The 27,440-nt window shown below is 34.1% G+C and overlaps 1 protein-coding gene across 1 annotated transcript; it reads right to left on the bottom strand.

The window, feature by feature from the left end:
- Window positions 1-736: 736 nt before the first annotated feature.
- On the bottom strand, window positions 737-27,440 carry RGS18 (regulator of G-protein signaling 18). Its single transcript, XM_011995079.1, has 5 exons — window positions 27,159-27,440; window positions 26,592-26,693; window positions 25,474-25,535; window positions 5,132-5,298; window positions 737-2,251 (listed from the first exon to the last, which is right to left on the bottom strand). Exons 1-5 carry the CDS (start codon window positions 27,275-27,277, stop codon window positions 1,994-1,996), a joined length of 708 nt encoding a protein of 235 aa, XP_011850469.1. The 5' UTR covers window positions 27,278-27,440; the 3' UTR covers window positions 737-1,993.

The following is a 27,440-nucleotide window of genomic DNA, read 5'->3' as shown; positions in this document are numbered from 1 at the left end:
AACACTAGAAAGTAGAAATCCTGAGTCTTTATCTTAAAACGAATGTGGATGGAGAGAGTCCTTAGAAGGTATATAAACTTCTGAGGATCCCACATCCAGTTAGAGGAATTCGCATACTGAGGCTCTCAAGTCTAGTTTCAACTTGTGCATTCTGTCATCATTCAGCCAACACTCAGTGCTTTTTGTGCATCTGTGCTTGGCTACTTTCAGTTGTCCAATTATTTATTTTGTTTCTGTATTTGTCCATGTTTTCTCCTTCAGAGAGTGCAAAGTTTTTGAAGTCAGTGATTAATTTTATGAAGAAGTCCTGGTATGCTTTTGAAGCATCTCATTGAATATTTCATAATTTAACAAAGAGATCAGATGATTTTGAACAGCATTATATATGGAAAAGCTACATGATACATATTTGTGGTACCTGGACAATGCTATTAAAATCAGCCCATGATGTTTCTGATGAGATCACAAAGTTTGTATCAAGTCTTAACTCTGTATATGAAACAATTAAATTCTATACAGAAAAAGAAAACAGGAATTAACAAGGAAAACATAAAAATCACCTTTTTAGTTGATTTCTGAAATGCAAGATACTTTGTTTTTATATTCACAACAGTTTAAACAACTGATATAGCATTAAGATCAATGATACAATAACTCAATACTTTCTATCCCAATATTACTCTAAAAGAAGAAAATATGTTTATTACTTATTACATAACAGGAAGGATAATCAACATTCAGTGAAAGATTTTATTGTCAGATAAACTTAACTGTATGAATGAAGTTAAAAATATTTATCACTACAAATGATCTAAAGTTTTTACATTTTACATTTCCACTAACATTATGTTTCCAAAGCCTAATGCACGGCATTTTTAAATACAAATATTTACAGACCATGTAACACATTTAAAATTAAATATCTCTTTAAAACAGTGACATATAAATGCATTAGTATAATCTTATTTGAATAATAATTACTTAAGCAGATTTGTTTAACAAGAATATAATCAATGAGATAACACTTTCTGAATATGAACCAATGCAGTAGATGACCAAATCGCCAGGGCCTTAGACTCCTTGCTGCTTCTCCTCATCTCGTTTCTGATTTCTACCCACAATTCCAAAGGGCCAAACATGAGACCTCCTGGGCAAACCCTTCTCTGGTTTTTATTCAAGCCATTGATGGCCTAATAGTTTAGTAGCAAGTTTTCTTAGCAGGTGATAAGGTAGTCTACTCGGTTCCCTACCTGGAGATATGCAAAATCTAGTCATGTTTCTGTGACCAACAGAAGTGCTTTTTATAACTGGGTATGTCAATGCTCACTTAGGAATGAGTTCAGATGTGGATCTTATTCTCAGTCATTAATCTAGATTATATTTAAACTGAAGTTCTGTAGAGATGAATGTGTCTTCACAAAAGTTCCTGTTGCTGTTTTATAACTAGAAGTGATGTTACTATTCTTGGGACAGGGTTAGTAGTAACCCAATAATAAATGTTCTTCCTCTCCCATTGTAAGAATCAGATCACTTCTGCACTATTACCAAAAAAAGAGAACATTCATTATGGAAGATGCTATATGAACATTTGGATATCTGAGTATTATTTTGTTTATATAACACATATTATGCCGCTTTTGTAAAAAATCCCAACTAGATTTTTGTTTGAACTGTTGACAACTTTGCAAAAGCTTAACTTTTACTTAACTCTACAATCTTATAAAACATTATTACTTTTTTCTACTGCCTTTTAATTAAGAAATAAGTTTTTTTCTGATTATGAATGGAATGACATCAAATAGAAGGTTTTATAGAATATACTGGCAGATACTGTATGTATTTTGTTAACAAAAAGTTTAGTTTTTACATTTTTAAAATCATTTCACATGACATATTTCAGTTTAAAGGATGGGGCCAGATCTTAACATAAACATGCGATATGTTAGAAGCAGATGTATAAGTTTGTCATAAAAATGAGCAAAATAAATTTTCTTTATAACCAAATGGCAACATCTGATTGTACATCTTGGAATTCATTGCAGGTAAATGAGCGTGATCGTCTCCTAAGATTTGTTGGTCTCTGAGGTCTTCCTTCAATCAAGTCTAAATAGATGTCAGATTTCAGAAAACGTGTATAACTGTCTTGTTCCATGAGCTGATACACTCTGCTTTGTGCAGCATCAAAACTGTGGAGGGTAGGTTGAGTGATGCTCTTTGTAATGACTTCTTTGGTGTGGAAATCAAGGTTAACCTGGATAAACAGGAAAAAAAGTGATATTATAGTTAATATGTTTATATAAACAACTTTGAGAAACAGTACAGGACTGATGCAATGTTGGAGTGGGCATAGTGGACTTAGAAGCTGATATAGTTTGGATGTGTGTAGCCTGCCCAAACCTCAGGTTTAATTGTAATCCGCAGCATTGGAGGTGGAGCCTGGTGGGCAGTTATTGGATCATGGGAGTGGATTTCTCATGAATGGTTCAGAACCATCCCCTTAGTGCTGTCCTCGCGATAGTGAGTGGTTTCTTGCAAGATCTGGCTGTTTAAAAGTATGTGGCACCTCACTCTCTCTCTCTTTTGCTCCTGCTCCTGAAATGTGAGATAACTGCCCCTCGTCTGCCTTTTGCCATGATTGGAAGCTTCCTGAGGTCTTCTCAGAAGCAGATGCTGTTAGGCTTTCTATATAGCCTGCAGAACCATGAACCAGTTAAAGTTATTTTCTTATAAATTACCTAGTCTCATGTATTTCTATTTTTTTTTTAGCATATACCAAAAACTTTATTCTTTCTGTGGCTGAATATTCCATTCTATGGGTATACCACGTTTCATTTATCCATTCATTTGTTGCTAAACAATTGGGTGGTTTCCACATTTTGGTTATTGTGAACAATGCTGTTGTGAACAGTGGTGTTTATTACAGTGCAAGAAGGGCCTAATAGAGATGCTTGGGTGTTTTCCTCTATTCTTGGCTAGCATTTCATCTGGTTCTTCTCTCCTGGAATTCCTGGTCCTTCTTACTCTCTACGAATTTTTCGTAGAGAAATTTAGAATAATGGCATATTGAACCGCTAAAGATCATTTAAATAATTAAAGCATAACTCATTTTCAAAATAGGTAACTAAACCTCACAGAGGTTAAATTATTTGAGTCATGGGAAAAAATGAGCTGGGGCATATTTGAGATTTTAATATGGGACTTCTACTTATTCCAGTGCTTATTTCATTACATTATGATGCTTTCCTCCAAGCAAACATATGCTGCAGTAGGAATGTCTTTTAAAGATATAAAATTCTTTAATGTCTTGTATCATAGCACTGCATATATATCTGGTTCTGATGGTGGTAGGTTTTCAGGTAGAGGCTTTCTTTCCCCTTGTCCATAACACAATGCAACTAGTTGCCTTTTTAAAAAAACAAAAACAAACAAACAAACAAATGATGTAAAACATTGGTTTTGGGAGAATCACTATTTATAAAACACATATTAGAAACTTTGAAACTCTAATTAATATTTGAGGGCAGTCAAGTCATATTTGCTAGTCTTATAACCATTTTAGCAATTGTTTCACACAATTACTTCACACTGAGTTTGGAGTAAAAGAAAATCTCAATTGTTTTCCACTTGAAAACTTGCCTAGTTAGGTTTACCTCAACTCTCTATTGTAAGATTTTTCTTTTAACCTGTCTTTAAAGTAGCCCTAAAGCAAACACAAGTCTGTATAAATAGATGAGCCAAAATTAAAATGGTACATGATACAAACTTCTTGATGTCTCTTGACTTCATCACTTATAGAAATCTTTAGTTTCTATGAGAGGTTGCTTGTGCTAAAGTGATTAATTAAGTGAATGAATCTAAATGTTTCAATTACTCATATTCACTCTTAGCCTAGAAAGAAAATAACTCTGAGAAGTGACTTTAATTGTACTTTTTCTTCTATGATAGTATTTTACAATGTCTTCTATTTGTATGGATAAATCTGTATAAATATGTTCACTCCAGCAACATCATGAACATTCTGGTAGAATGTATGAGGGTACAAATTTGATAAATGCAGATTACCTAAAATATTTAGCTCTGAATAGACATTCCTCAAAAAAGACATAAAGTGCCATTTTGGACAAAATGTTCAACATCATTACCCATCAGGAATATGCAAGTGGAAACCGCAATGAGATATCAACTCACTTCAGTTAGAACGGCTATTAATGAAAAAGACAAAAAATAACAAATGTTGGTGAGGATGTGGAGAAAGGGAAACTCATGCATTGGTGCACTGGTGGTGGGCATGTAAGGTAGTTCAGTCATTATAGAAAATAGTATAAGTATTCCTCAAAAATTAAAAATAAAACTATCATATGATCCAGCCGTTCTACTTCTAGGTATATATCTAAAGGAATTGAAATCAGCATGTTAAAAAGATATCTACACTCTCATGTTTATTGCAGCACTATTCACAGTATACAAGAGATGGAATCAACCTAAATGTCCATCAAAGGATGAATGTATAAAGAAAATGTGGTACATAGGGGACACTATTGAGGTATAAAAAAAAACAAAGAAACTCAGTCATCTGTGGCAACGTGAGTGAACCTGGAGGACATTATATTAAATGAAATAAGCCAGGCACACAAAAATAAGTACCACATGATCTGACCTGTATGTAGAATCTAATAAAGTTGCTCACATAGAAGTAGAGAGCAGAATAGTGGTTACCAAGGGCTAGGTAAGGTAGGAAGGATGGGAGGATGAAGAAAGGATGAATCAACAGGTACAGAGATAGATAGGAAGAATAAGTTCTGGTGTTACATTACCTAATAGGTGATTATGGTGAGTAATAATACATGGTATATTTCAAGAGTGCTAGAAAAAAACATACTGAATATTATCACCACAAAGAAATGATAAATGTTTAATTTGATGAACATGCTGTCTGATTTTATCATTATACAATGCAGTATATATATTAAAACATGACAATGTATTCCATTAACATGTATAATTATTACATGTCAATTATAAATAAAATTAATAAAAATAAGTTGGGAAAAATATAATTCACAATTTTAAAATAAAATTATTAAAAAATTTTGAAAGCAGTTATGCATTTTTACAGTTATCTTTACTGTACCTCTTTTGGAGCATCAGTCTTTATAAATTTCTCATATATTGCTTTTGCTTTAAGGTGAATTTGTTGAGGTCCTTTGCTTTTCTTGAAATCTTCACAGGCTATCCAAAATTCAATATTTTCCTCACTGAATTCAGTTTTAAGAAATCTGGTAAAAGCCTCTAGTCCATCTATCAAGAGAAAATAATATAACTACAAAATTATTAATGTTGGAAACATTTACTGATTGATAATAAATAAAACATAGTTGGAAATATTAACAGAAAAGCTACATCCTCCCTCTAATGAAGCACCGCAGCACACATCTTGCACAATACACATGAGAGACCTCATGTAGTTTTCACAACCATAAAAGGAAAGTATTATTCCCACTGAAATAAGGCCAGTATCTCACTCAGGCTTAAGTTTGACTTTAGGACTAAGATTAAGAGGGACCCCCTACAGTGGACCTCACTTTGTGTCTCTTTTATCCATTCCCCTCCCAGAGTGTGAGGGGTGATTGCACAGAGTCAAGAAGCCATTACAGTTGGAACGGATCCTACCTACTTCTACACCATGCCTTTGAATTTCAGGATCTTGAGACTCCCTGACTAAAAGCTCTATGCTTCCAGCATTTACACAGCCTTTTCTCCAAGTCCATCTACCAAAAACACACTGACTCACTGGTAGGTATACCCTTAGGCCTGACTATGAACGAGGCTTCAATTTGCAGGCTGGAGTGTGTACTCAAATGTGCGAAGAGCTGCTCACAGTGTGAAACCAAACCATGGGGGGAAAGAAAAAGGTGCTAGGTCATGTTTATAGAGTGGAATTGTTAAGTGTCTGAAAATTTTAAATTCAAACATCATCTTCCAAGTGGCTTACAAAGTATATTTGTCAAAGCAGAAGGATAACATATATATTTATTTTAAAGTTATTAGTTTCCATAGCTCATAAACATTTAGACATACAGCATGGGACCTCTTTTTCACATTTTGTCTTGCCCCATAAATGTTAGGGGCAGCTATCAAGTCTTGTGGAAGACAGTCTGGGCTCAAATTAGTGTTCATTTAGTTACTCTGTGGCCCTTAGCGTATTACGTTTTCTTTCTGTGTCTTAGTTTTTCAATATTTATTTATTTATTTATTTATTTATTTATTTATTTATTGAGGCAGAGTCTCCCTCTGTGGCCCAGGCTGGAGTGCAGTGGCCGGATCTCTGCTCACTGCAAGCTCCGCCTCCCGGGTTTACGCCATTCTCCTGCCTCAGCTTCCTGAGTAGCTGGGACTACAGGCGCCCGCCACCTCGCCCGGCTAGTTTTTTGTATTTTTTAGTAGAGATAGGGTTTCACCGGGTTAGCCAGGGTGGTCTCGATCTCCTGACCTCGTGATCCGCTCATCTCGGCCTCCCAAAGTGCTGGGATTACAGGCTTGAGCCACCGCGCCCGGCCTAGTTTTTCAAGATTTAAAATTAAGATAATAATGATCCCCACCTGATAGGGCTGTTGAGAAAATTAAATGTGTTAAAATACACAAGGTGTTTGAAACAGTAAGTGGGACATATTAAGAACTCCATATGGGCTCTGATGGTGGCTGTGATGATGATGGTGATCTTGATAATTTTTATTTAAGGCTCACGAATATGACATTTACATAACTAAAAAAGTGGCAGACTGGATTCAACCCTAAGACAATGTGACTTCGAAACTAGGGCTCTTTCAACTATCCTTTTTAACACTCTACTTATTTTTAAGCCTTTTAAAAGTTAAACTTTTTTATTTTGAGAAAATTATAGATTTACATGAATTCGTAGGAAGTAATGAGAGAGACCCCCATGTACTCTTTATCCAGTTTTCACCAATGTAACAACTTGGAAAACTACAGTGAAATATCACAGCTAGGATAGTGACATTAATTAATATAATCAAGATACAGAAAGTTACAAGTATAACTCATGTTGCCCTTTTACAGCCACCCTTACATCTCCGCACATATAACTCTTTTTAACCCCAGGTAACCACGAATCTGGTCTCCATTGCTATAATTTTGTCAACTCAAGGATGTTATATAAATTAAATCATATAGTATATGTTGTTTTAGATGTTTCTGTTTTCCACACAGCATGATTCTGTGGAGATTTATTCAGGTTGATGGATGTATCAATGGTTTGTTTCTCTTTGTTGCTGTATTATATTCCATGATATGAATATACTATCATATGTTTAACCATTCTGCCATTGAAGGAAACATGGGTTATTTCTTTCTTTTTTTTTTTTTTTAGTTATTACAAATAAATCTGCTATGAACATTTATGTATAATTTTAAAAAATGTACACAAGTCTTTATTTATCTGGAATAAATTCCAAGGAGTGAAATTGCTTGGGTGTTTGGTAGCTGCACCATAGAAATGTTGAGGGAAGGGAAATATGTTCCTAATGGATTTTTCAGATAAACTTTCTCAGAATAAATCACATTTGAGTTGGATTTAAATGAGTTTTGCAATCTTTCTTTAGATTCACTCTCACTCTCTAGTTATAGCCCATTTCTCTTTCTGCTGTGCTTATGTAAGTTATTGCATAAGGAAATATCATGAGTCCCATCTGGACTTCCCACTTGGTAGCATCTGATAGTACTGACCCCCTCCTTTTTCAAATACTCTTCCACATAGGATTGTAGGATGCCATATCTCCTAGTTCATACTGTGTGATCGTTTCTTTGTGTGTTGTCTGTTTAGGTTTAACTCCCTCTGTTCTCCATTAAATGTGCTATTTACTAAAATTCTGTCCTTTACATTCTCCTTTTCCTTCTTCTTTCCTTTATCTTCCCTATTTGCCCATCTTCTCTCTTGACATTTTCCTGAACTCCTTTTTTCTGACATCCAACTGTACTTTATGCATATTGTTAACACCTACAGACAAAATGAGGCATTAGAAACAATTCTGAAAAACAATAAAGTTTTTCTTTTACATGTTGATATCATTAAAATATTTTAATCTTCTTACAAGAAATTTTTTTAAAAAATCTTAACTTCAAATATTCCTCTAGCTACTAACATATCTTTTCTCCTTACAAATATAAAATCTTTGATTAAGTTTTCTACACTTCGTCCCTTAATCCCCTCTATCTCATTTACTTTCCAACACACAAAAATGTGGTTTCTATTCAACACTTTACTCAAATTATTTTTGCCAAATTGACTTAATGTTATAGTTAGTGAGCATTTTGTTTTCAGTCCATATGTTATTTCATCTCTCCACAACAGCAGGCACGGTAGAGAATTGCCTGTAATTCTCTTCAATGGCAGCTAAACTCCAGAGTTTCCTATTACACCTCTGACTATTGCATCCCCAAATCCTTCTCAGTTTATCCTTCTTCATCTTTCCCTTAAACTCATTTCCTGAAAAATTACTTCAACACCCAAATACAATCAATATGCAGATGATTCTTAGAACTTATCTCAAGCCTCTTTTTCCTGAGCTCCAAGTTCATATCAAGCAACATGTGAGAAACATCATTGAATTGGCCATTGAATTAGTCATATGAATGGTGCATTTATCATCTTCACCCCAAACCTTCCCTGCATACATTTCCCATTTATTGACTCTATCCACTCAGGGATATAAATGGGAACCCTGGCATTTATTCTCAGGGATTTTTAATTTTCCTCTTATCTCACACATAGCTGATAATCAAATCTTGTAAAATTTCCCCTTTCATATATCCTACGTCTGTCTTTTTATTTTTGTGCGATCTGTAATTACTTTTATTTAGACGGGAACTGTCTCTCACACAAATTATTATAAAAACCTCCTAACTAGTGACCCTGAATTGAGGTTTTCCTTGTCTCTTCCTCCAATCTCCAAGTGTATTATCCACATTCTAGTCAGCAATATCTTTCTGCAGTACAAATTTTATTATGATTCTTCACCGTTTAAAATGTCCCAATAGCGTTCATCTCTTCCTACCATGTTTTTACACTGATTTAAGCTCCACTCACAGAGAAACATGTATAGTTCCATTCATGTGCCATGTTCCTGAATCTCTTAGTTTTAGCTCCTGTTGAGAATACTTTTCCCTTCCTATTCTAAATCCATAAAGCAATTTTATTAATCTAATCCATACAGCCTATATTCATTGAGGTTGAAATTACATTTCATCTTGTCTGGAAAGACTTCACCAATCTCTAAAGAATGAGTTGGGTGTCCTTCATATATGGCCTTTTACTGTGCTGAGTAAACTTAAAATATTGTACTGCAGTTGCCTGTTAACTTTTGTTTTCCAGGCTACACTGTAACATACATAAGATGAAGACCCTTGTCTAATTTGGTGACCCTTGTCACCAGATTTCCAGTACCCAACATGAGAAATAACTCAATAATTATTTAATAATACTAAAATAAATTATCAACAAATAATTGAATTGATAACAATACAGAATTATATTTAAAAACATGAAACAGTTCTAGGAAATATTTTGTGTACTAAATGAAATATCAGACCTATCATATTTACAAGAGATATGGACAATCAGAGCTAGTAACATAAAGCAAAAAATAAAAATCCACAAAATTTTGTCCTATTGTGAATATGGACAAAAATATGTAATTAAAAATAGACCAATTTATTAAAAAAGTTAATTCTCAGCTTGATGACATTAGACAATTAATATTCTAGTTTCATGCTTGGCAAGCAAAATTTTTAATACACTTTGGTGGCTTCTTTGGTCATATGAAAAGGTAGAGAAATGGCTATCAGTGACAGTTTTATTTCTGAATCTATATTATTAGTTTGGAATTCAACCTTATGAGTTTTGCCAATGTGAGCCTTCCACTGAGAGCTGGGTCCTTCCTGGCATGCCAACAAGATGACAGCATCAATTTTGAGAACTTGTAAAGCAGAGTTTGTGGTGAATGCCAGTCTATATGACTTTGGACAAGCTGACAAACATTTCTGGAGGTACACTGCTCTCTGTTGGATATCACTATAAGTTATTCATATATAATGTATTCCTTATTTTGTTCAACTACTTTATTAAATATGTTTGTTTGCATCCTGAACTCCCCACTGAATAATTCATTAGTTAATCTAAACAATATTGATCACATGCTATGTTCCAGACACTGGTCTAGGTACCAGAAGTGGACAAAGCCCTTGATTTGATATTTAATCTATAGAGCCCTACCTTAAATAGAAAAACAGATTACTATTACACTATTAAGAAGAGGAGAGTCATTACAAAGTAATGGGAACCAGACTTGTCCTCCTACCACAAATAACTATAAAACTAGAAAAAATATTGAGGCAGTAGTTTTCAAGCAGCATACAACTGGCAACAGGTGAGAAGAAAAACACATAAAGTGAGTGCTAGGTTTGTTCTGGCTTTCTACCTGGGGGCATTTTTAAGACTGGAATGCATGAAGACGGAGGCTAAACAAACTAAGAAGTCTTGCTGAATTGAGGAGGCAGAGATACGAGTTTGGGCATTATGATGTATTTGGAATTTGTGGGTCAGGCTACTGAAAAAAGGAGACATGCAGAAGGGTGTGGGACAGTTTGACAGTTTAAGTGACCTTGTACCAACTTCTTCTCTTTTTTGTCACTTGTAGTTCTCAAAAATAAATGTACAATGCGCTGACAATGCAACATCCTGAGATAAGAAGAAACTGACCAGAATAACCCTGCCCTGTTCCTTTGCCACCCCAAAAGACGATCTTCTTTAACACTTTAGTCCAGGGATACCTGTATTCCCTCAGACACAAAAACCAAGACAGGCTGCTTTCTGGGATCCCTCAGCTGCAGTGCAATTGGAACATCATAGATAAGATTTAATTCACTCTTAACAGCTTTTCTGAGTGTTGAGGGAGCAGCTCATTATGAATACTAGGCTTCTATTATCCCTTGCTGCCTATTTGCAAGTACTAAAGTTGCTTTGCCCAACTAGTTGTATCAGTGTTCTATCATAGTGGATTTGTGCAAGTAATCAAAAATTGTAGCCCAAGATATAGGGGGCTTAATTGATAACCAGCGCACAGTGAATCTGCTTTATAAGGGGACTCGGAAGCCTGCATGCAGTTTTCCTGCAGAGTCTTGACTGAGGACTAAGCTGCACATGAGCAGGGCAAATTTTGTGAAGTCTAGAAGAGGTTAGATGCTATGGGACTGAGGCAAATGGAGATAGGAGAGTTTTGATAAGTCTGGATGACTTTGGATTTCTGGCTCAGCCATAGAAGAGATACCAAAGAAAGGTCATGTTTCTGGTATAAATACTATGTCTTGTCCTACTACTAAGAAAGGTCTTGTCCTCATGCTAAGACAATTCTGAGAGACACCAGCCTTAATCAGAAAAGAATCAGGAGGATACAACAGTGATTTAATTCACTTCCAGAAAAATGATTCAATACTCTTTAAGGGAAGAACACATAATTTAGACTTCTATGTCTTCCTCCATGCTCACATGCAAAAAAAAAAAAAAAAAATTAGTCATGTAAGGAGATTTTCATGACTCATTATCAATATTTTGTTTGTTGATAAAATATCAATAAAAACGGATCATGAGGTATCTAAAATGTTAGAAATAGCAGACAAAAACTTTAAAAAAGCTCATATAAATGTTTTGAAAAGCACAAAGGTTAAAAAAGACTTAAGACAAAATTTAAACTATAAAAATAATCGAGTTGAAATTCAGGAAATAAAATGTAAAGTATTTAAAATAAAAAAATATTGGATGGTCATGGCAACAGATTAAAGACTGCAGAAGGGATGGGTATGCTAGCAGGCAGTTGGATAGAAGATAGATTTACTTAATCTAAATAAGGTAAGAAAGGAGAAAAAGAAAAAGAACAACAAAATGAAGAAACAAATAGAAAATAAATAATAAGATACTAAATCCAATTCCATATATATCAATGATGAGATAACATTTAAATGAGCTAAACATTCCAATTAAAAGTCAGAGATTATCTGACTGGGTTAAAAAGTAAAAACAGACTACATATTAGCAATAAGAGACACATTAAGTGAAAAGCATCAGGAAGACAAAGAAAATGGATAAAAATGTTACACAGTGCAGAGGTTAAGCATAAGAAATCAGAATAAAAAATCTTCACATGGCTTGAAAAAGTAACTTCAAAATAAGGAGTATTTCTATTTTGTAATTTTTATGTGACCAATTATTACTAGTACATAACAATCCTAAACATATATGAACTTAATTTAGAGCTTCAAATTACATGAAGCAAGCTAATAGAACTAAGAGAAGTAGAAAAATTCACAATTTAGGTATAGGTTTTAATTCTGCTTACTCATTAATTCATAGAAAAAAGGAGACAGAATATCAGTGACAATATATAAAACTTAAACATCATTAATTCGACTGAATTGAAAATTACAAAATGATCTACCAAACACATCTTTTCAAATGCACAACGAATATTATCCCAGATAAACTCTGTGTTAGACTCATAATATGAGCCTAAATAAATTTCAGAAAACTTGACACCTTACAGATATGTCCTTTGCCCACAAGGGGTTTGAATTAATAACTGACACTAGTAACATAGAGAAAAACAAAACAAAAATAAACATTTGAAAATAAGCACACAATAACCAGTGTGTTTGTGATAAATATGTAATAAACACAATAACCTACATGTTAAAGAAATCACAAGGAAAATTAGGAAAATATTTATACGTGAATTACAGTGAAAGTACAGCAGATCAAAAATTTGTGAGACGCAGCTTAAACAGTGGTCAGAGATAATTTTATTACACAAAATGGTGGTCTAGTGAAAAAAGAAAAAGAAAAAGAAAAAAAACAAGAAGGGTATAAAAATTAAGATCTAGTTTCCACCTTAAGAAACTTGAAAAGAAGAGCAAATTAAATACACAGTCAGTAGAAGAAAAAAATAAAAATAAAAACAAGAGGAAAAATATACGTAATAGGAAAACTACAGAGAAGATTAACAAAGTCAAAGTTGGTTCTGAAAAACATTAATAAAATAGAACCCCTAGCAAGAGTCTTTCACATTAGGAAGCAAACCATAAATATTAGTATAGATCTTACATATATAACAAATAAATGAATATTATGAATGACTTAATGTCAGTAAATATAATTTATATGACATAGGGAAATTGCTTAAAAAAACAATAAACCTATACCCAAACTGACACTTGAAGAAGTAGAAGATCTGGTAGCCCTAAATCAATTAATAGATTTTGTAAGAAAACATTTCTCTCCCCCCCCCCAAAATATCTGGGACCAAATTTAGTAAATTCCATCAAACATTTAAGAAAAAAAAATATATTTTAATCTTACACACTTGCTTCAAGAAAATTGAGAGGGGGTGAACACTTTCCACCTCATTTTATGAGATGAGGATAACTCTAATACCAAAACTTGACACTCTCCCCCATAACAAAATAAGTAAAGACTAAGAAAGAAAGGAAGAAAGTTACACAATATCTCTCATGACTATAGCTGCAAAGATTCTATACCAAATATATTTTTTAAAAATCCAGCTATTTATAAAGAAGGTGCAAATATTCTGGCATTATGGCTGAAAAAAGTTGAAATAAATGTAGCTTTGTCTGTTCAACTCATTTTAACTTAGATTGCCACATTTTGTTTTAATGTTTACTGCTCTCTAGAACTATTCCTCATGGTCAATGACTATTACTAATATAAAAAGTTCCATATAAAATGAAACAAGAAGAATACATTTCTATTGGTAGAATTATGGTAATAACTAAGAGGTTTTACATTTATAACATGTTTAGAGGTTTTGAAGGTTAAGTGTTATTTATATACATTACCTCATTTAATTTTTATAACAGATACATGGAATATGTCTTATTTTCATTTTCTTAGATGAGAAAACTGAGATTCAGATAAGTTCAATTGCCCCAGATTTCATACGTGTGTGTGCGTGCATATTTTTTCTCAGGACAGCATTGTCCCCTTTGGTAGGCAGAGAAATAACCCTCCAAAGTTGTTCATGCCCTAATCTGCAGGACCTGTGTGAAAAAAAGGAACTGAATATAGTGCAGGACCTTGAGATGGGGGAGATTATCAGCGTAGATCCAATCTAATCACATGAGTCCTTAAAAGTAGAAGACGCAAAAGAGTGGATCAGAGAGATTTGACCTAAGAAGGACTTGACTCTGCTGCTGGCTTTGAGTATGAAGAAGATGGACATGACCCAGGAAATGTAGTATATTCTACAAGGTGGGTGTCTTAGTCTGCTTTGTGTTGCTATAAAGGAATACCTGAGGCTGGGTAGTTTATATAGAGAAAAGGTTTATTTTACTCATAGTTCTGCAGGTGGTATAAGAAGCCTGCTGGCATATTCTTGGCTTCTGGAGAGGGTTTTGAGTCAAAACATGGTGAAGACCAAAGAAGAAGTAGGCATGTGCAGAGAGGGATCAAACCCGCGGGGCATCCTGGCTTCATAACAACCTACTCTCGCGGGAATGAATCCATTCCCCTGAGAACTAATCCAGTCTTTCAAGAGTGAAAACTCACTATTGCTGAAACTGCACCAAGCCAATCCTGGGGGAACTTCTCTCATGGTAGAAACAAGTCCCCTAGGTGCCCCCTTCCAACATCACCACATTGAAGATCAAATTTCAACCTGAGATTTGGGGTCAGGGGACAAACAAATCACATCCAAACCACAGCAGTGGGAATGATCCTCTGTCTGTAGCCAGCAAGGGAAGGAAGTAGCTGGTCTATAACTGCAAACAGCTTAATTCTGCCAACAATCCAAATGAGCAGAAACGGGATTCTTCCTTAAACCCTTCAAAAAAAGAACAGCCTGCTGACATCTTGATTTATTTTGATCAAATCCATGCTGGACTTCTTACACAACTATAAGATAATCAAATTGTGTTGTTTTAATCACTGTAGTTGTGGTAAGTTGATACAGCAGCAACAGGAAACCAATACAATCCTGAAATTATTCTTTTTGCATCACCATTTATTCCTCCTTTATATAGACCTTATCTTCTTTGTCATGAAGCATCATTTTTTAATGTTGTAAGCAATCTTTTTCATGTATGAGAGTTCCAGGAACTTACTGTTTAGGAAATCAGTAGTTAGACAAAGACACGACAACCTACAGAAATCCCTAAGCTTTATAGTATGGAATGATTCCAGCCACTACCACGAGAAAAGGATGACACAGGGTCTCTTCTGCACCATGGCTTCTTCATTGGGATGTTTTCAAAGGGACAAAGGGAGATCCATTTCTTTTCCTCAGTAAATTGACCATGAGCAACAGATGTTAGTAGTTACATATTAGTTAAGAAACTAGAGAGACAAGGGAAGGTTGGGCTCAAAAGAATTTGACAAGGCATTGTAAAACTGACAAGCAACTTACAGAACTTGTCTGCAGTGGTGAGATGCTGATAAGATAATTTCTAGTCAAACACAACTCTCCAATGAAGGCCTTATTGCTAAGTGATTCCTGAATGAGTCAGCAAACTCTGACCACTGAGAAGCAAGAGTGATCAAGTTGCTCTTCTTTCTCTAGCTCAGTTAGTGTATTATTTTCAAGACTGATTTCTCACCCTGAGTGATATGCTTTTCTCAGACTGTAAAGGGGAAACATAAATGAACAATGGTTCTTTGAGGCATTTTGATACATTGTACATTTCCTTCGAATACCTAGAAATACATAGGTTTTCAGAGTAAAGTTAATGGTCTAGCTACAAAATAATTGCCAAAGTGAACAACAGGGTGTCAGATTTGCTGGTTGTACTGTGGCTTATTAATAAGTGCGTAAGCACCCATAGGGATTATTATTCCTTAGAACGTTCCTATTTGATTTTCCTTCCCATAATTCCTTTCACCATCTGCATTTGAGAACTTGGGCTTGTATAAAAACAGTTTATGCCATGAATTGTCCAAGACTATATTCCCTTAATTTTTGAAAATGAAATTGCAATATCCTCTCAAGACTTCACGTAAACCTGGAGCCTTAGACTGATGACTTTAGAAAATAAGTTGAATAAGTATTGCTTGGCTGCTGATTGACAGCAGTTTGAGAATTTATTTCTTTTCCATTATGTAACTGGAGGGATGGTTTTACTACTTAGTCTATGGTTTTACTTGTCTTTTTTTTTCCCCCTAATTTCCCCCCCTCTGTCTTCTATAATGATCTTGGAATAAAATAAGGAGACAAAGAAAAAACATGCTGACATGCTGTGTTAGTTCATTTTGCATTGCTATAAAGGAATACCTGAGGCTGAGTAATTTATAAAGAACATAGATTTATTTAGCTCATGGTTCTGCAGGCTGTACACGCATGGCACCAGCATCAGCTCAGCTTCTGATGAGGCCTCAGGAAGCTTTTACTCACGGAGGAAGGCAAAGGGGAAGTCAGTGTATCACAAGATATGAGGCAGTGAGAAAAAAGGCAAGTCGCAGGCTTTTGTAAACGACCAGCTCACACGTTAATTGAAAGAATGAGAACTTGCTTTTTACTGCGAAGACAGTACAAGCCATTCATGAGGGATTTGCTCTGTGACCCAAATGTCTCCCACTGGGCTCACCTTCAGCTTCAGAGGTCACATTTCAGCATGACATCTGGATAGGACACACAACCAAACCATATCACATGCCTTTCAAACCCTAAATTGTAATTGAAGTATAATTTGAAACGTGGGGCAATGTTTAGGTATGTAAAAGAAAGCCACAACAAAGAACAATAATTTATGCACTAACTGACCTGAACTAAACTTTAGGCAGTTAGCCTTAGCCTCTGCCCAGAACTACTTAACACAAATTCTTCTTGAGAACTTTCCCCTTGATGAATAAATTTAAGATAATGGAAACCAGCTATTTACTACCTATACTTACTTAATCTTTCAAGTTGCTAAAGTATTTGCCCTTTTTCTAAATTAATATCCATTTTTTACTAGACTTAACTCTAAAAAACATTCTCTTAATTTATCTGATAACTGTCTTCAGAACCGGCAGATTCTTTCTAAGTTTTTAAATATAATTCTAAAATGTCTTATTTCTTATTGCAGGGTCAGTATCTTAGTATGCTTTGCTTGCGAGTTGCTATAAAGTAGATTTCTGAAGAGAATTTCTTGGCTAGATATTAAGAAATAACTGGAAACAGGATAGCAAAATAATTGTGAGAAGATTTTCAGGTAATCCTAATTAAAAAGAAAGCAAAAAGTAGTCATATGGAAATGTGCCCTCTGCTGATATCAAAAAGCATACCATTGGGTGTTACTGATCTGTTTGTTTATGATAGAGTCCTGCCTTTCCCCATTTCACAATAAGAGGCATTTTTATCTTGTCCTTCCTTGTTCCTCAGTCACTATTCAAATGGAAATTAAAGCAAAGTTTGCACAATAAAATGCCAGTTACATTACAAGGAAAGAACAACCTGTTTCAAGGTCATATTTCCAAAGAGGAAAGAAAGTATGTTTTATTAGAGTTGCACTGACCCAGTGAAGGCATAAACGTTTTCAATTTTAATCTATTGCTCTCTAGCCGTATGTTATGCATAAACATGGATTGATCAGTTTTTAAATATCAAATTATTCCTAAGGTGAGTTACTAAATAATCTTCATGATTTCAGAAGAATATGACCATTACTTCTATAATTAACAAATCAGAATTATAATAAATTTTTTGTACTGTCAGCTAAAAGAAAATGCCAAGAAGCCAGATAGCTGAAATTGTTATTTATTAAAATAACTTTTTAACCTACCTTTTAATTACTGATTTAAAAAAAAAAAAAAAAACTTAGTCTGAACCTGAGAACTGTGTTATATATTTAAACAGTATTTACACAAGCTAGGAGTTTTGAGTGTTCATTAAGGTCTTAGCACATGCTATAGGCTTTTTATTGGCACAATTCCATTTAATTTTCACATCAGCCCTATGGAGTAAGTCTTGTACTCATGTTTATAGATGAAGAAGTTGACGTTCAGAGAGTTAACTTGCATTAAATCTTACAGATGGTAAAAGGTAGTGCAAGTTCTTGAACCCAGGTTTATCTTATTTAAAATTACAGGACCTTTACAAGTAAACTGCCATAAAGAAAAAGTCCCTACTGTTGAGGAATATGGAGATTAATAGGCAAGACAGGCATGTATGAACCAAGGACTGAGGAAGGACAATTAAAAGAGTGACTTATTCTGTCCAAAGTAGCAGAGGAAAATCAGTTTGCATAAAATTCAAATAGAGGTCTTCCAGAAAATAACATAAACATTTCAAATAGAGTTCTTCACTAATTCACAAGCATGAGTGTTGACTCTGTGCCATCTGCTGTGCTCTGAAATATTATGCAAAAGCCCTTTGTTACCATGGTTAGTCTTGTGCTTGATACAGATACTCAAAGTGAAGTCAGCGTACTAATATCAAGAAAAGTGCTATGTATGTTCCGAGTGCTCACGATGCATTAACTAAAGTGAATGGATTTTGTTGGCATAATATGAATATAATAGTAAAGGAAAAATATGAATTCAAGAAATGAATAAAGGATGGATGAGAAAGAAGTTTATTAATTAACATTTTAGGTAAATAACTTTTTAAAAAGTAATGTGCAATGCTGTGAAAGATTATCCCAGCACGTTAGTTATTTCCTGTTTCTCTTACTTACTTTGGGCAGCTGCATTAAGTCAGTTCACAATGGAACCATTTCTCATACAGAGGCAGTAACTTACTAAACAGTCCTTTAGAAGGCGGCAGTGGTGAATGCAGCTGCCAAAAGTGCTTGATAGAACCTGGGATTAGAATTCACACTGGAAGAAGCTGGCTCAATGTGTCATACAAATATGAAATGCTTGTAATTGCATGTTTCTAAATTGAAACTCTGGCATCTGTTGGAGTATTTTTCTGATGCCAAGAAACCAAATGAAACAAAAAGTCAAGAAAATCTGAAGTTGGAAACCCAAGTACCGTATAATATCCGAGGTACTAAGTTGCATTGTTTCTTCTGTAACATTAGACTTTGTAGGTCTGATTTGCCATAGAATGTGGTTTCTTTTGCCATAATGAATGGTTTATGTGATCCGTTATAATTTGGACTGGATTTTATTTATTTTTAATCTTTAGATAAATTAAGAAGTTGAGTGCTTGTTGGCCAGGCATGGTGGCTCACGCCTGTAATTGCAACACTTTGGGAGGTCAAGGCAGGCAGATCACGAGGTCAGGAGTTCGAGACCAGCCTGGACAACATGGTGAAACCCCGACTCTACTAAAGATACAAAAAATTAGCCAGGTGTGGTGGTGGGCGCCTGTAATTCCAGCTATTCGGGAGGCTGAGGCAGAAGAATAGCTTGAACCTGGGAGGCAGAGGTTGCCGTAACTTGAGATTGCATCATTGCACTCCAGCCTGGGTGACAGGATGAGATTCAATCTCAAAGAGAGAAAAAAAAAAAAAAAAAGTTGAGTGCTTGTTATGGTTTAGCTTGAGTCAGAAATTTAAATTTTTAGAGCACTGGAATTCTTTATCTTGCAGAAAATTGGTAACCAAAAATTAGGAACTGTAACTTGAAAAGCCACAAGGTAAAAAGTGTAAGAAAAAGTACTCATTTCCTTTCCCAAAAGTGAAGTACACATTTCCTTCTAGTCTTTACTCAAACTTAGCAATACGTATTTTCCAAAGTATAGTCAGTTTGTATTTTTAAATCCAGGATGTGCAATGACTTACATATTCTACTTCCATCCTACATGTTACAAATTATTTTCAGAAATTACTTAGAACCACAATTCGGAGTGTAAAAAGTTCAAGTAAATAGTTATTAATAAAAAGGTTAAAACTATCGTAGTTTTTAGCAATGACTGGATAAAAGGGTACACACGGAAGAGGAACAGTTATGTGGTAGTGGAAAGATTTTGTAATTGATTGAAATTCCCTTCATGAGATATAACATTTTCATTCAGAGAAGCACTTATCAACAATGTGAGCTGGTTAGAACATCTTTCCATAAGTCAGCCTTCCATATTCTAGGTGTGCACTTACAAAAGCCTGCAAAACTTTTGATAAGGTTTAGGGCTGACAAAAAATTTTCAAGACCGGGCGCGGTGGCTCATGCCTGTAATCCCAGCACTTTGGGAGGCTGAGGCGGGCGGATCATGAGGTCAGAAGATCGAGCCCATCCTGGCTAACACGGTGAAACCGCAGCTCTAATAAAAATACAAAAAATTAGCGTGGCGTGGTGGCGGACACCTGTATTCCCCGCTACCCGGGAGGCTGAGGCGGGAGAATGGCGTGAACCTGGGAGGCGGAGCTTGCAGTGAGCCGAGATCGCGCCGCGGCACTCCAGCCTGGGCGACAGAGCGAGACTCTCTCAAAAAAAAAAAAAAAAAAAAAAGAAAGTTCAAACTCTACTCTGTTCTCTTTTTACAAGTCTCGTTCATTCTCCTCTGTTTTGCATGTATTACAGGCATCATTATCTTCCTATTACAATAAAAATGAAATATAGAAATCTTTGGCTCATCCTTTTTTGTTTCCTATTCCTTCATCTTGTCACTCTATAACATACATACACATTGATTAAGTCAATAAGTTTATCCATTTTTTTTCCCTAAGGGGGTCCTTACTTTGAGTTTAGCTTTTATATAACAACTTTGTAGGTAGTCCATATTACATGCATGGAATTTTACCTTTCTAACCATCAGAGTAATCTTTTTAACAAACAAAGGCTTCCCAAGTTTGTTCCCAACTTAATTATATAATGTGTTTATTACTCTTTGCCTCAAAGTAAACTTACTGCTTTTCCAGATCATGTCAAAATCTCTTAGTACTCTAAGCGTTTCCTTGCCTTTATCTCAGGAATTACCTTTTCTTTTGCCAATTGAATTATTGCATACATCTATTTGGTCTCTTTTAATGATCTTCTAAAGCCTACATGATATACTGCAAGTTCTATATAATATTTTAAAAACTATTTAGCGAGTTATTTTAGAAGTTACATATTATACAGCAGTGTCATTTTACTTTCAAGGGTGCCTTACACAGAGCCATATACATATATGTAAACAAATAAAAACACATATGTGTGTATCATATACCTCTATATTTTATTGGCATCAATTGATTTTATAAGTTCAAATTGATAAAATTAACTTTTATAAAGCCAATCAAGTGAGAAGATCGATAAAACTAAATTAAAAATTTATGATTATGAATGACAGATATAGTTTGATATTTCATTTTTGATTTATTACTACTTTTTAAATTTAAATAGCCCTTAGAAATTACTGGTTTATATATATGTAGTATTAAACTACAAATTTTTATTTTTCATTTTGAGACTTCAGACAAATTTGACAATAAATAGAAATAGCAGAAAAAATATAGACTTATAGCTCCATCGAACCAAATAAGAAACAGAATTTAAATTATTGATGGACTTCATTGTGTTAAAATGTACTATATGACATTCTTGAGATCATTTTCTAAAGTATTTTATTCTACAATAGATTTGGATTTACAGAAATATTTTGCAGAAGGTAGTACAGAATGTAGTACAGATTTAGAAGAAGGTAATATGCCCCCCATTCAATTTTCCCCTGTTATTAACATCTTACGTTGGTATGGGACATTTGTTGCAATTACTGAACCAACACTGATACATAATTTTTAACTGAAGTTTATACTTTGTTCATTTTTTTAATTTTAAAAGAGTTAAACTATGTGACTAAAATTTGAATAAAATAGAATTATCAGAACACCTCCTGAATCATTTGATTTCTGTGGAATAGATCAAAAATCTGTGACGTTTCTGTTTTGGTCTCATGGATATACTGTCTCCCTAAGCCACCATCCCTTTTCAAATTGTATTTTTCAGTAGAGAGTTATTTTGGTTTTAATTCCCTAACAAAATTACATTGTTTAACACCCCATTCCTATACTGATTCTCTGCATGGATGGTCTCCTTCTCTCCTTGTTCAGCTAGTGAATTTTGATTAATCCTCTAAAATCTAGGGTGAAAACCATCTATCCTGTGGTTTCATTCCTAAAACTGCTAATAATCAGTTTATGATGGTTCTAGTAGTAACTGTTTTTGTCAAACTGAACACCCAAATTTCCATTGTATTTGGTTTGATTTATCACTTCACTTCCCATTTGACTAAACTGAATAAATTTTGTTTCCTTTTAATAGATATACAGAATTTGAGAAAAGTATGCATTTTATAGCATTTTATAAAAGAAAATTTTGTAAAATTTGATAGAGCAAGGTCTTTCCTGAAGTGTGTGTGTGTGTGTAGGATCTTTCTCTATAAATACACACACACACACACACACACACACACACACACACACACGCACTCTTCTCCTACAGTCAAGTAAATAGAAATAAACTGAATTTAACAATTGCAACCAAAAGACTTGTTTCACGTGACTATTTTAAGCTTTATAATTTAATATTATTATAAGCATTGTAATAAAAAATAATTGGATTAGGAAAGATTGAGTAAAATAATACTGGTAGTATAAATTTTGTGAATTCAATGTAATATATTTAGCATTGTAATCATGACAGGTGGTAATATCCAGTGGGTTAGTGCTGATTTTTTAAATGTGTCTCTTCTTGATTTAAATTACAGATAGTTTGCCGCTCTTTAATATTACCAGTAGAGAAAAGAGAGAGTAGCAGATTCGATTTTGTCCTTTTGCTTTTTACCACTTTTAAAGAAGAAAGATTACCGAATGCTAGATGAGGATTTTCTGTAGGACTAATTACCCTGCTAAATCTTTCTATGCTTTGAATGAGTAATGAAACTATGATGAAATTATTATATACCAATTTATTAAGTGAAAACAATCCTGTCTATATGTTATTGTCAATTGAAATTTTAACCCTCTAATTGATCATCATCCAGTTGTAAGAAAAAAAGATTATTAAGCTGGTTAGTAATTATTATTTTTTATAATAGCAGTTATCATTGGCATTCATGTAGTGTCCAAAATTTATTGGCTTCTTATTCATCATCTCATTCAATCCTGACAGGAATCTATTTCTGTTGGAGCTAAAAACATTATCTTCATTTACAGTCGAGGAAGCTAAAAGTCAGAGTGATTAGGAAGCTTAACTAAGATTATACAACCATTTATGTTTTAGGAGAAACGTAAAACTCAAATTTCACTGGAATTCTGGACTAACTTCTAGAAATAAATTCAGTTCTATTATTTTCCAGGGGATGTGCTAAGTTTCGGAATCCACAGATGAAAAGACATATGTTTCCTTCTAATAAATACTTACGTTATAAAGAAATTAATCCCAGTCCTATTTGTTTTTGTTGTTTTGTTTTGTTTTCTCCGTCTCTGACTGGTGAAGAGTCTAAAGGGCAGTGTGGTACCAAAATGTTGAATGTAAGAGGAGATTTTAAAATAAACACATTTGGGGACATGAATTATGGAGGCAAGTTTCACACCAGTTATTGTAATTAATCTATAAAGAACATATCTGAAACTGAACCAAGACAGTGGGAGCAAGAAAGTGAGTACGGGGGAAGTTTGACATAGATTTGGCAAGAATTTTAACAACAGTTTAGAAATTGTTGTATATGGAGGCTGGGCACAATGGCTCACACCTGTAATCCCAGCACTTTAGGAGGCCTAGATGGGTGGATCACTTGAGGTCAGGTGTTCGAGACCAGCATGCTAAAAATACAAAAATTAGCCAGGTGTGGTGGCGCATGCCTGTAATCTCAGCTACTGCAGAGGCTGAGGCAGGAGAATCCCTTGAACCCAAGAGGTGGAGGTTGCAATGAGCCAAGGTCATGCCAGTGCACTCCAGCCTAGGCTACAGAGCAAGACTCTTATCTCAAAAAACAAAAACAGAACAAAACAAACAAACCAAAAAAAAAACAAAAAAGAAAACAAAACAAACAAAAAACACCAAAAAAGGAATTGTATACTGGAAATGAAGACAAGTGAATACAGAAGTTGAGGAAGGCTGTTAAAGTTACTTTTCCCAAAAATAGGAAGTGATAGTAGCTAGCATTAGAGTGAAATACAAGGAATAAATGTTAAACTGTGTCAGCACGAACTTTCTTATCACTACTCTCCATTCTCATTGATCACATCCTTACCTAAGTTTAAGCCTTGATTTCTCTACCTGTAAATATTACAAGTCAGAGGCAGACATCTGCTTTCATTGGCAGAGGGAACGTTTTCAGGTATCATCTACTGATACAGAATTTTTATATCACTAAATTCAGGAGAACATGAAAAGGTCACCAAGACCTTATAAAGAGTTGAGCAATTAAGGAAGGGAACAAAACAAAAAAAAATTACATCAGAAAAGAAAAGTTGTTGTTACATTAAATGGAGTACAGTATTTGAGGCTGAAATACAGATATTCCACTCCCAACTGATCTGGCAACAGGAATCCTTTCTTCCAGTAGACACCTTAAAATTGTGAAAAGCACGGGCAATGTTACAAGGAGTAGTTAGAGTAGTCTGGCTAACCTCATCTTGGAAGGGTCTTGGAAGAACTGGGAAATGATTGTATTTTAGACAAAGACTAAGGTAAGAAACTGGACAAGTTGAAGGTACAAAAAAAACAAAAGCTCTGGGCTTGAGGTGGATGTTTGTCAATGATAAAGCATTGCTTTTTTTTAGCAGACTCTGACAAGTTCAGGGCGGAGAATAATAAATCTGTGATTGCCTAGCCACATCACCTGCTCAGTTCAGTCTTTCTATCTGAAAGAAAACATGGAATGAATAAAGATAACAAAGTTCACTCATTTGCTACCTTATGTAAATTGATCCTAAAAAGTGACAGTCCAGGGGGCCTGCCTCCTAAGCCATGCTATATTATCATAGTGTTCCAGAGTCAAATGAAGTCTTGATGCTTGTCCTCACCCTCCATCTCATAGACAAAGCTCCACCTTAAATACACACTCGATTCTCAGCATTTCTACAAAATTTTGCTTTAAAAGTAGACAATTGATGTGAAGTACAGAATGAAGAATTTATAAAATTTTTTAAAACTGTGTTTTTGTGGGTTTCCTGAATGTCCATCAAAAGAATTACTTTATATTTTTAATCCCTGAACAATGAAACTAACATGAATAGTTTATTAATCATGAATTTAATGAAACCGAGGGTTTCATTCAAAAATCGGAAATATTTAAAAATTGAAACTAGCTACAGTATAAATAACTAATATTTCATCCACAGTAGGTAATTCTAAACAAAAAGAGAACCTTAAAATTTTCCATTATTTGAATTTTCTATTATTTAGTTACTTCTGTTGATCAGAAAATTGAATTATTGAAAATTAACAATCAGACAAAAATTTTGTGACTTATTGTTTCATATAATTACATGCACAGTTTGTGTCATTTTCCATTAAGCAATAAAGTATTTGGTGAAAGTACCACTAACCTCTATGAGAAAGCAGTTTGTCAAATGATTCACCCCATTTCACTGCCTCTTCAGGGGAGACTCTGTACAAGAAACAAAATGTTTTACAATGGAGTGTGCAGAAAGTCTGTTTATGAATCTGTTCTAACATATGCTATTGTACTGCTCTTTTCAATTTTATTTCACAGTTTCTCCTTTGATGATAATATAAGGAAACTTGTATTTACATTAGAAACTTTTAAAACATTGTTCAATTTTCGTTTAGAATTTGTCTGTTGAATAATGTGTTAAAATAACATTAATTTTTTTCTCACGGATATGTGAGTTGTTTTATTTTTTAATTAAAAATTAATCCTTTGTTAGGTTAAAAGGCACAGAGAACAAATATAAAGAAATCAGGTCTACTATCTGTTTAAATTCAGCAAGTAGAAGAAACTAAAGTGACAGTATCTTTCAGTTAAAAAAAAAGATTATACTGCAATTTCCTTGAAGTTGTAACCACATTAGGCTGCAAATTTTTTTTTAACGGATACAGGAAGTTTGACTAATAAAGTGTCAAAGGGATAAGAAATATAAGATATTTGACTACAAGAAATATTCTAGAGATGCTGATTATGTGGAAAATTGAATATATTTTCTTGGATTTTTTTTATTATACTCAAATTTGGAAGAATTTGTATGAAACTAGTTTATACGGTTTTTGCATTTTCTTTTTGAATTAAATAAATGCTAAGTATTAAAAGACATTATTTGTGCTTTACTTGCTATAATGAGGGTTTTTTCAAACTACTGAAGAAAGAGATGAATAGATCTCTACTATGACAACATTGCATTGTGAAAACTCTTAAATTAATGAGCATTTTATCAGGTTATAAGAAGTAAAATATATCATTTAAAACTGACAGGTATATAATTTTAAAAGAGCAGCTTTAAGTGTTCACGTGATTATTCAATGCAAGGGATTTAATTCAAGTGGTTTAATTTTATGACATATTTCTAGTCTCTTCAAATGAAATTTCTAACTTTCCTTATACTACTATGCAATTTTCAATAAAACAGAAATCCCTAATTGCATTTTTCTTACATCTTTAATGATAGAATCAGCAAAATGTTCCTCAAAATACTGAAAATTTATTCACCTTGTGTCTTTGGCCAAGTGCCCAGATCTACTGGAGCAGGTGTCTTCATGAAACTCAGGTTTCTGCACAAGAAGACTTAGTCTATTTCTTTTTTCCTTAGCTCTGTAATAAAGAGGCCTTCGTGTCAGGACAATGTAGATGACAGTTAAAATCTCTTCTGTCGACTACCAGAAAATGTTGTCATTGGTAAATACCCACGCCTACCCAAACCCACTCCCACACACTTAAATACTGTATTTGTGGAGGAATTAGGCTAACATATGGAAATGTTTCTCCTTTTGTTCACCGATAATCAAGTATTTGAGATTATATTTCAATAAAGATTGTACCAGTTTCTCTGTGTGGCTAAAATTGTTACACTTTTTTTTTTTTCTTCTTTTTAATGAGAACACTAGATTTCACAGTTAGTTGTTTACACCTAGGAAATAAAAAGGTGTTTTTTCCCCAATTAAAACAATGCAATCAATATATTTTCCACCCAATAGTTCAAAAACAAGTGGTAATGAATCTTCAACCTCAATTATACTTTTAAAAGTATAAGACTGACTTAAAATTGTATAATTTTACCTGATTTTGGCTTCTTTGCTTGTTTCTTCTTTTCCTGAACCATGTATTAACTTGAAAAAAGTTTTTTCTTTTGATTCACACATATTTATTTGAGAAAAGAAAAGCAATGTTGTTTCCATCTTCCCTCTAAAATGAAGAGATGTCTAATTTATTACATCCTTCTCTAGTTCGTTTGTTAATGCTATTCCATACGTATACATAGTATAATAAAAAGTTATCACAACTCTTACAAGAGCTGTGTTTCTTTCTGCCTCTGCAGAAATGCAGAACTGAGGAAATGAA

This window comes from Mandrillus leucophaeus, unplaced genomic scaffold (genome assembly GCF_000951045.1).
Source record: "Mandrillus leucophaeus isolate KB7577 unplaced genomic scaffold, Mleu.le_1.0 Scaffold47, whole genome shotgun sequence".
Classification (NCBI taxonomy): domain Eukaryota; kingdom Metazoa; phylum Chordata; class Mammalia; order Primates; family Cercopithecidae; genus Mandrillus; species Mandrillus leucophaeus.
The sequence above is the reverse complement of the archived record's forward strand: the minus strand, read 5'-3'. Positions and strand labels throughout refer to the sequence as shown.

Excerpts from the sequence above, each read along its gene's own strand:
- RGS18 (XM_011995079.1), bottom strand. The coding sequence starts at position 27,277 with ATGGAAACAACATTGCTTTTCTTTTCTCAAATAAATATGTGTGAATCA. Across the intron at positions 5,299-25,473 it reads CAAACTGCTTTCTCATAGAG|ATGGACTAGAGGCTTTTACC; the intron begins GTTAGTGGTACT and ends TTCTCTTGATAG. Across the intron at positions 2,252-5,131 it reads AGACTGATGCTCCAAAAGAG|GTTAACCTTGATTTCCACAC; the intron begins GTACAGTAAAGA and ends CTGTTTATCCAG.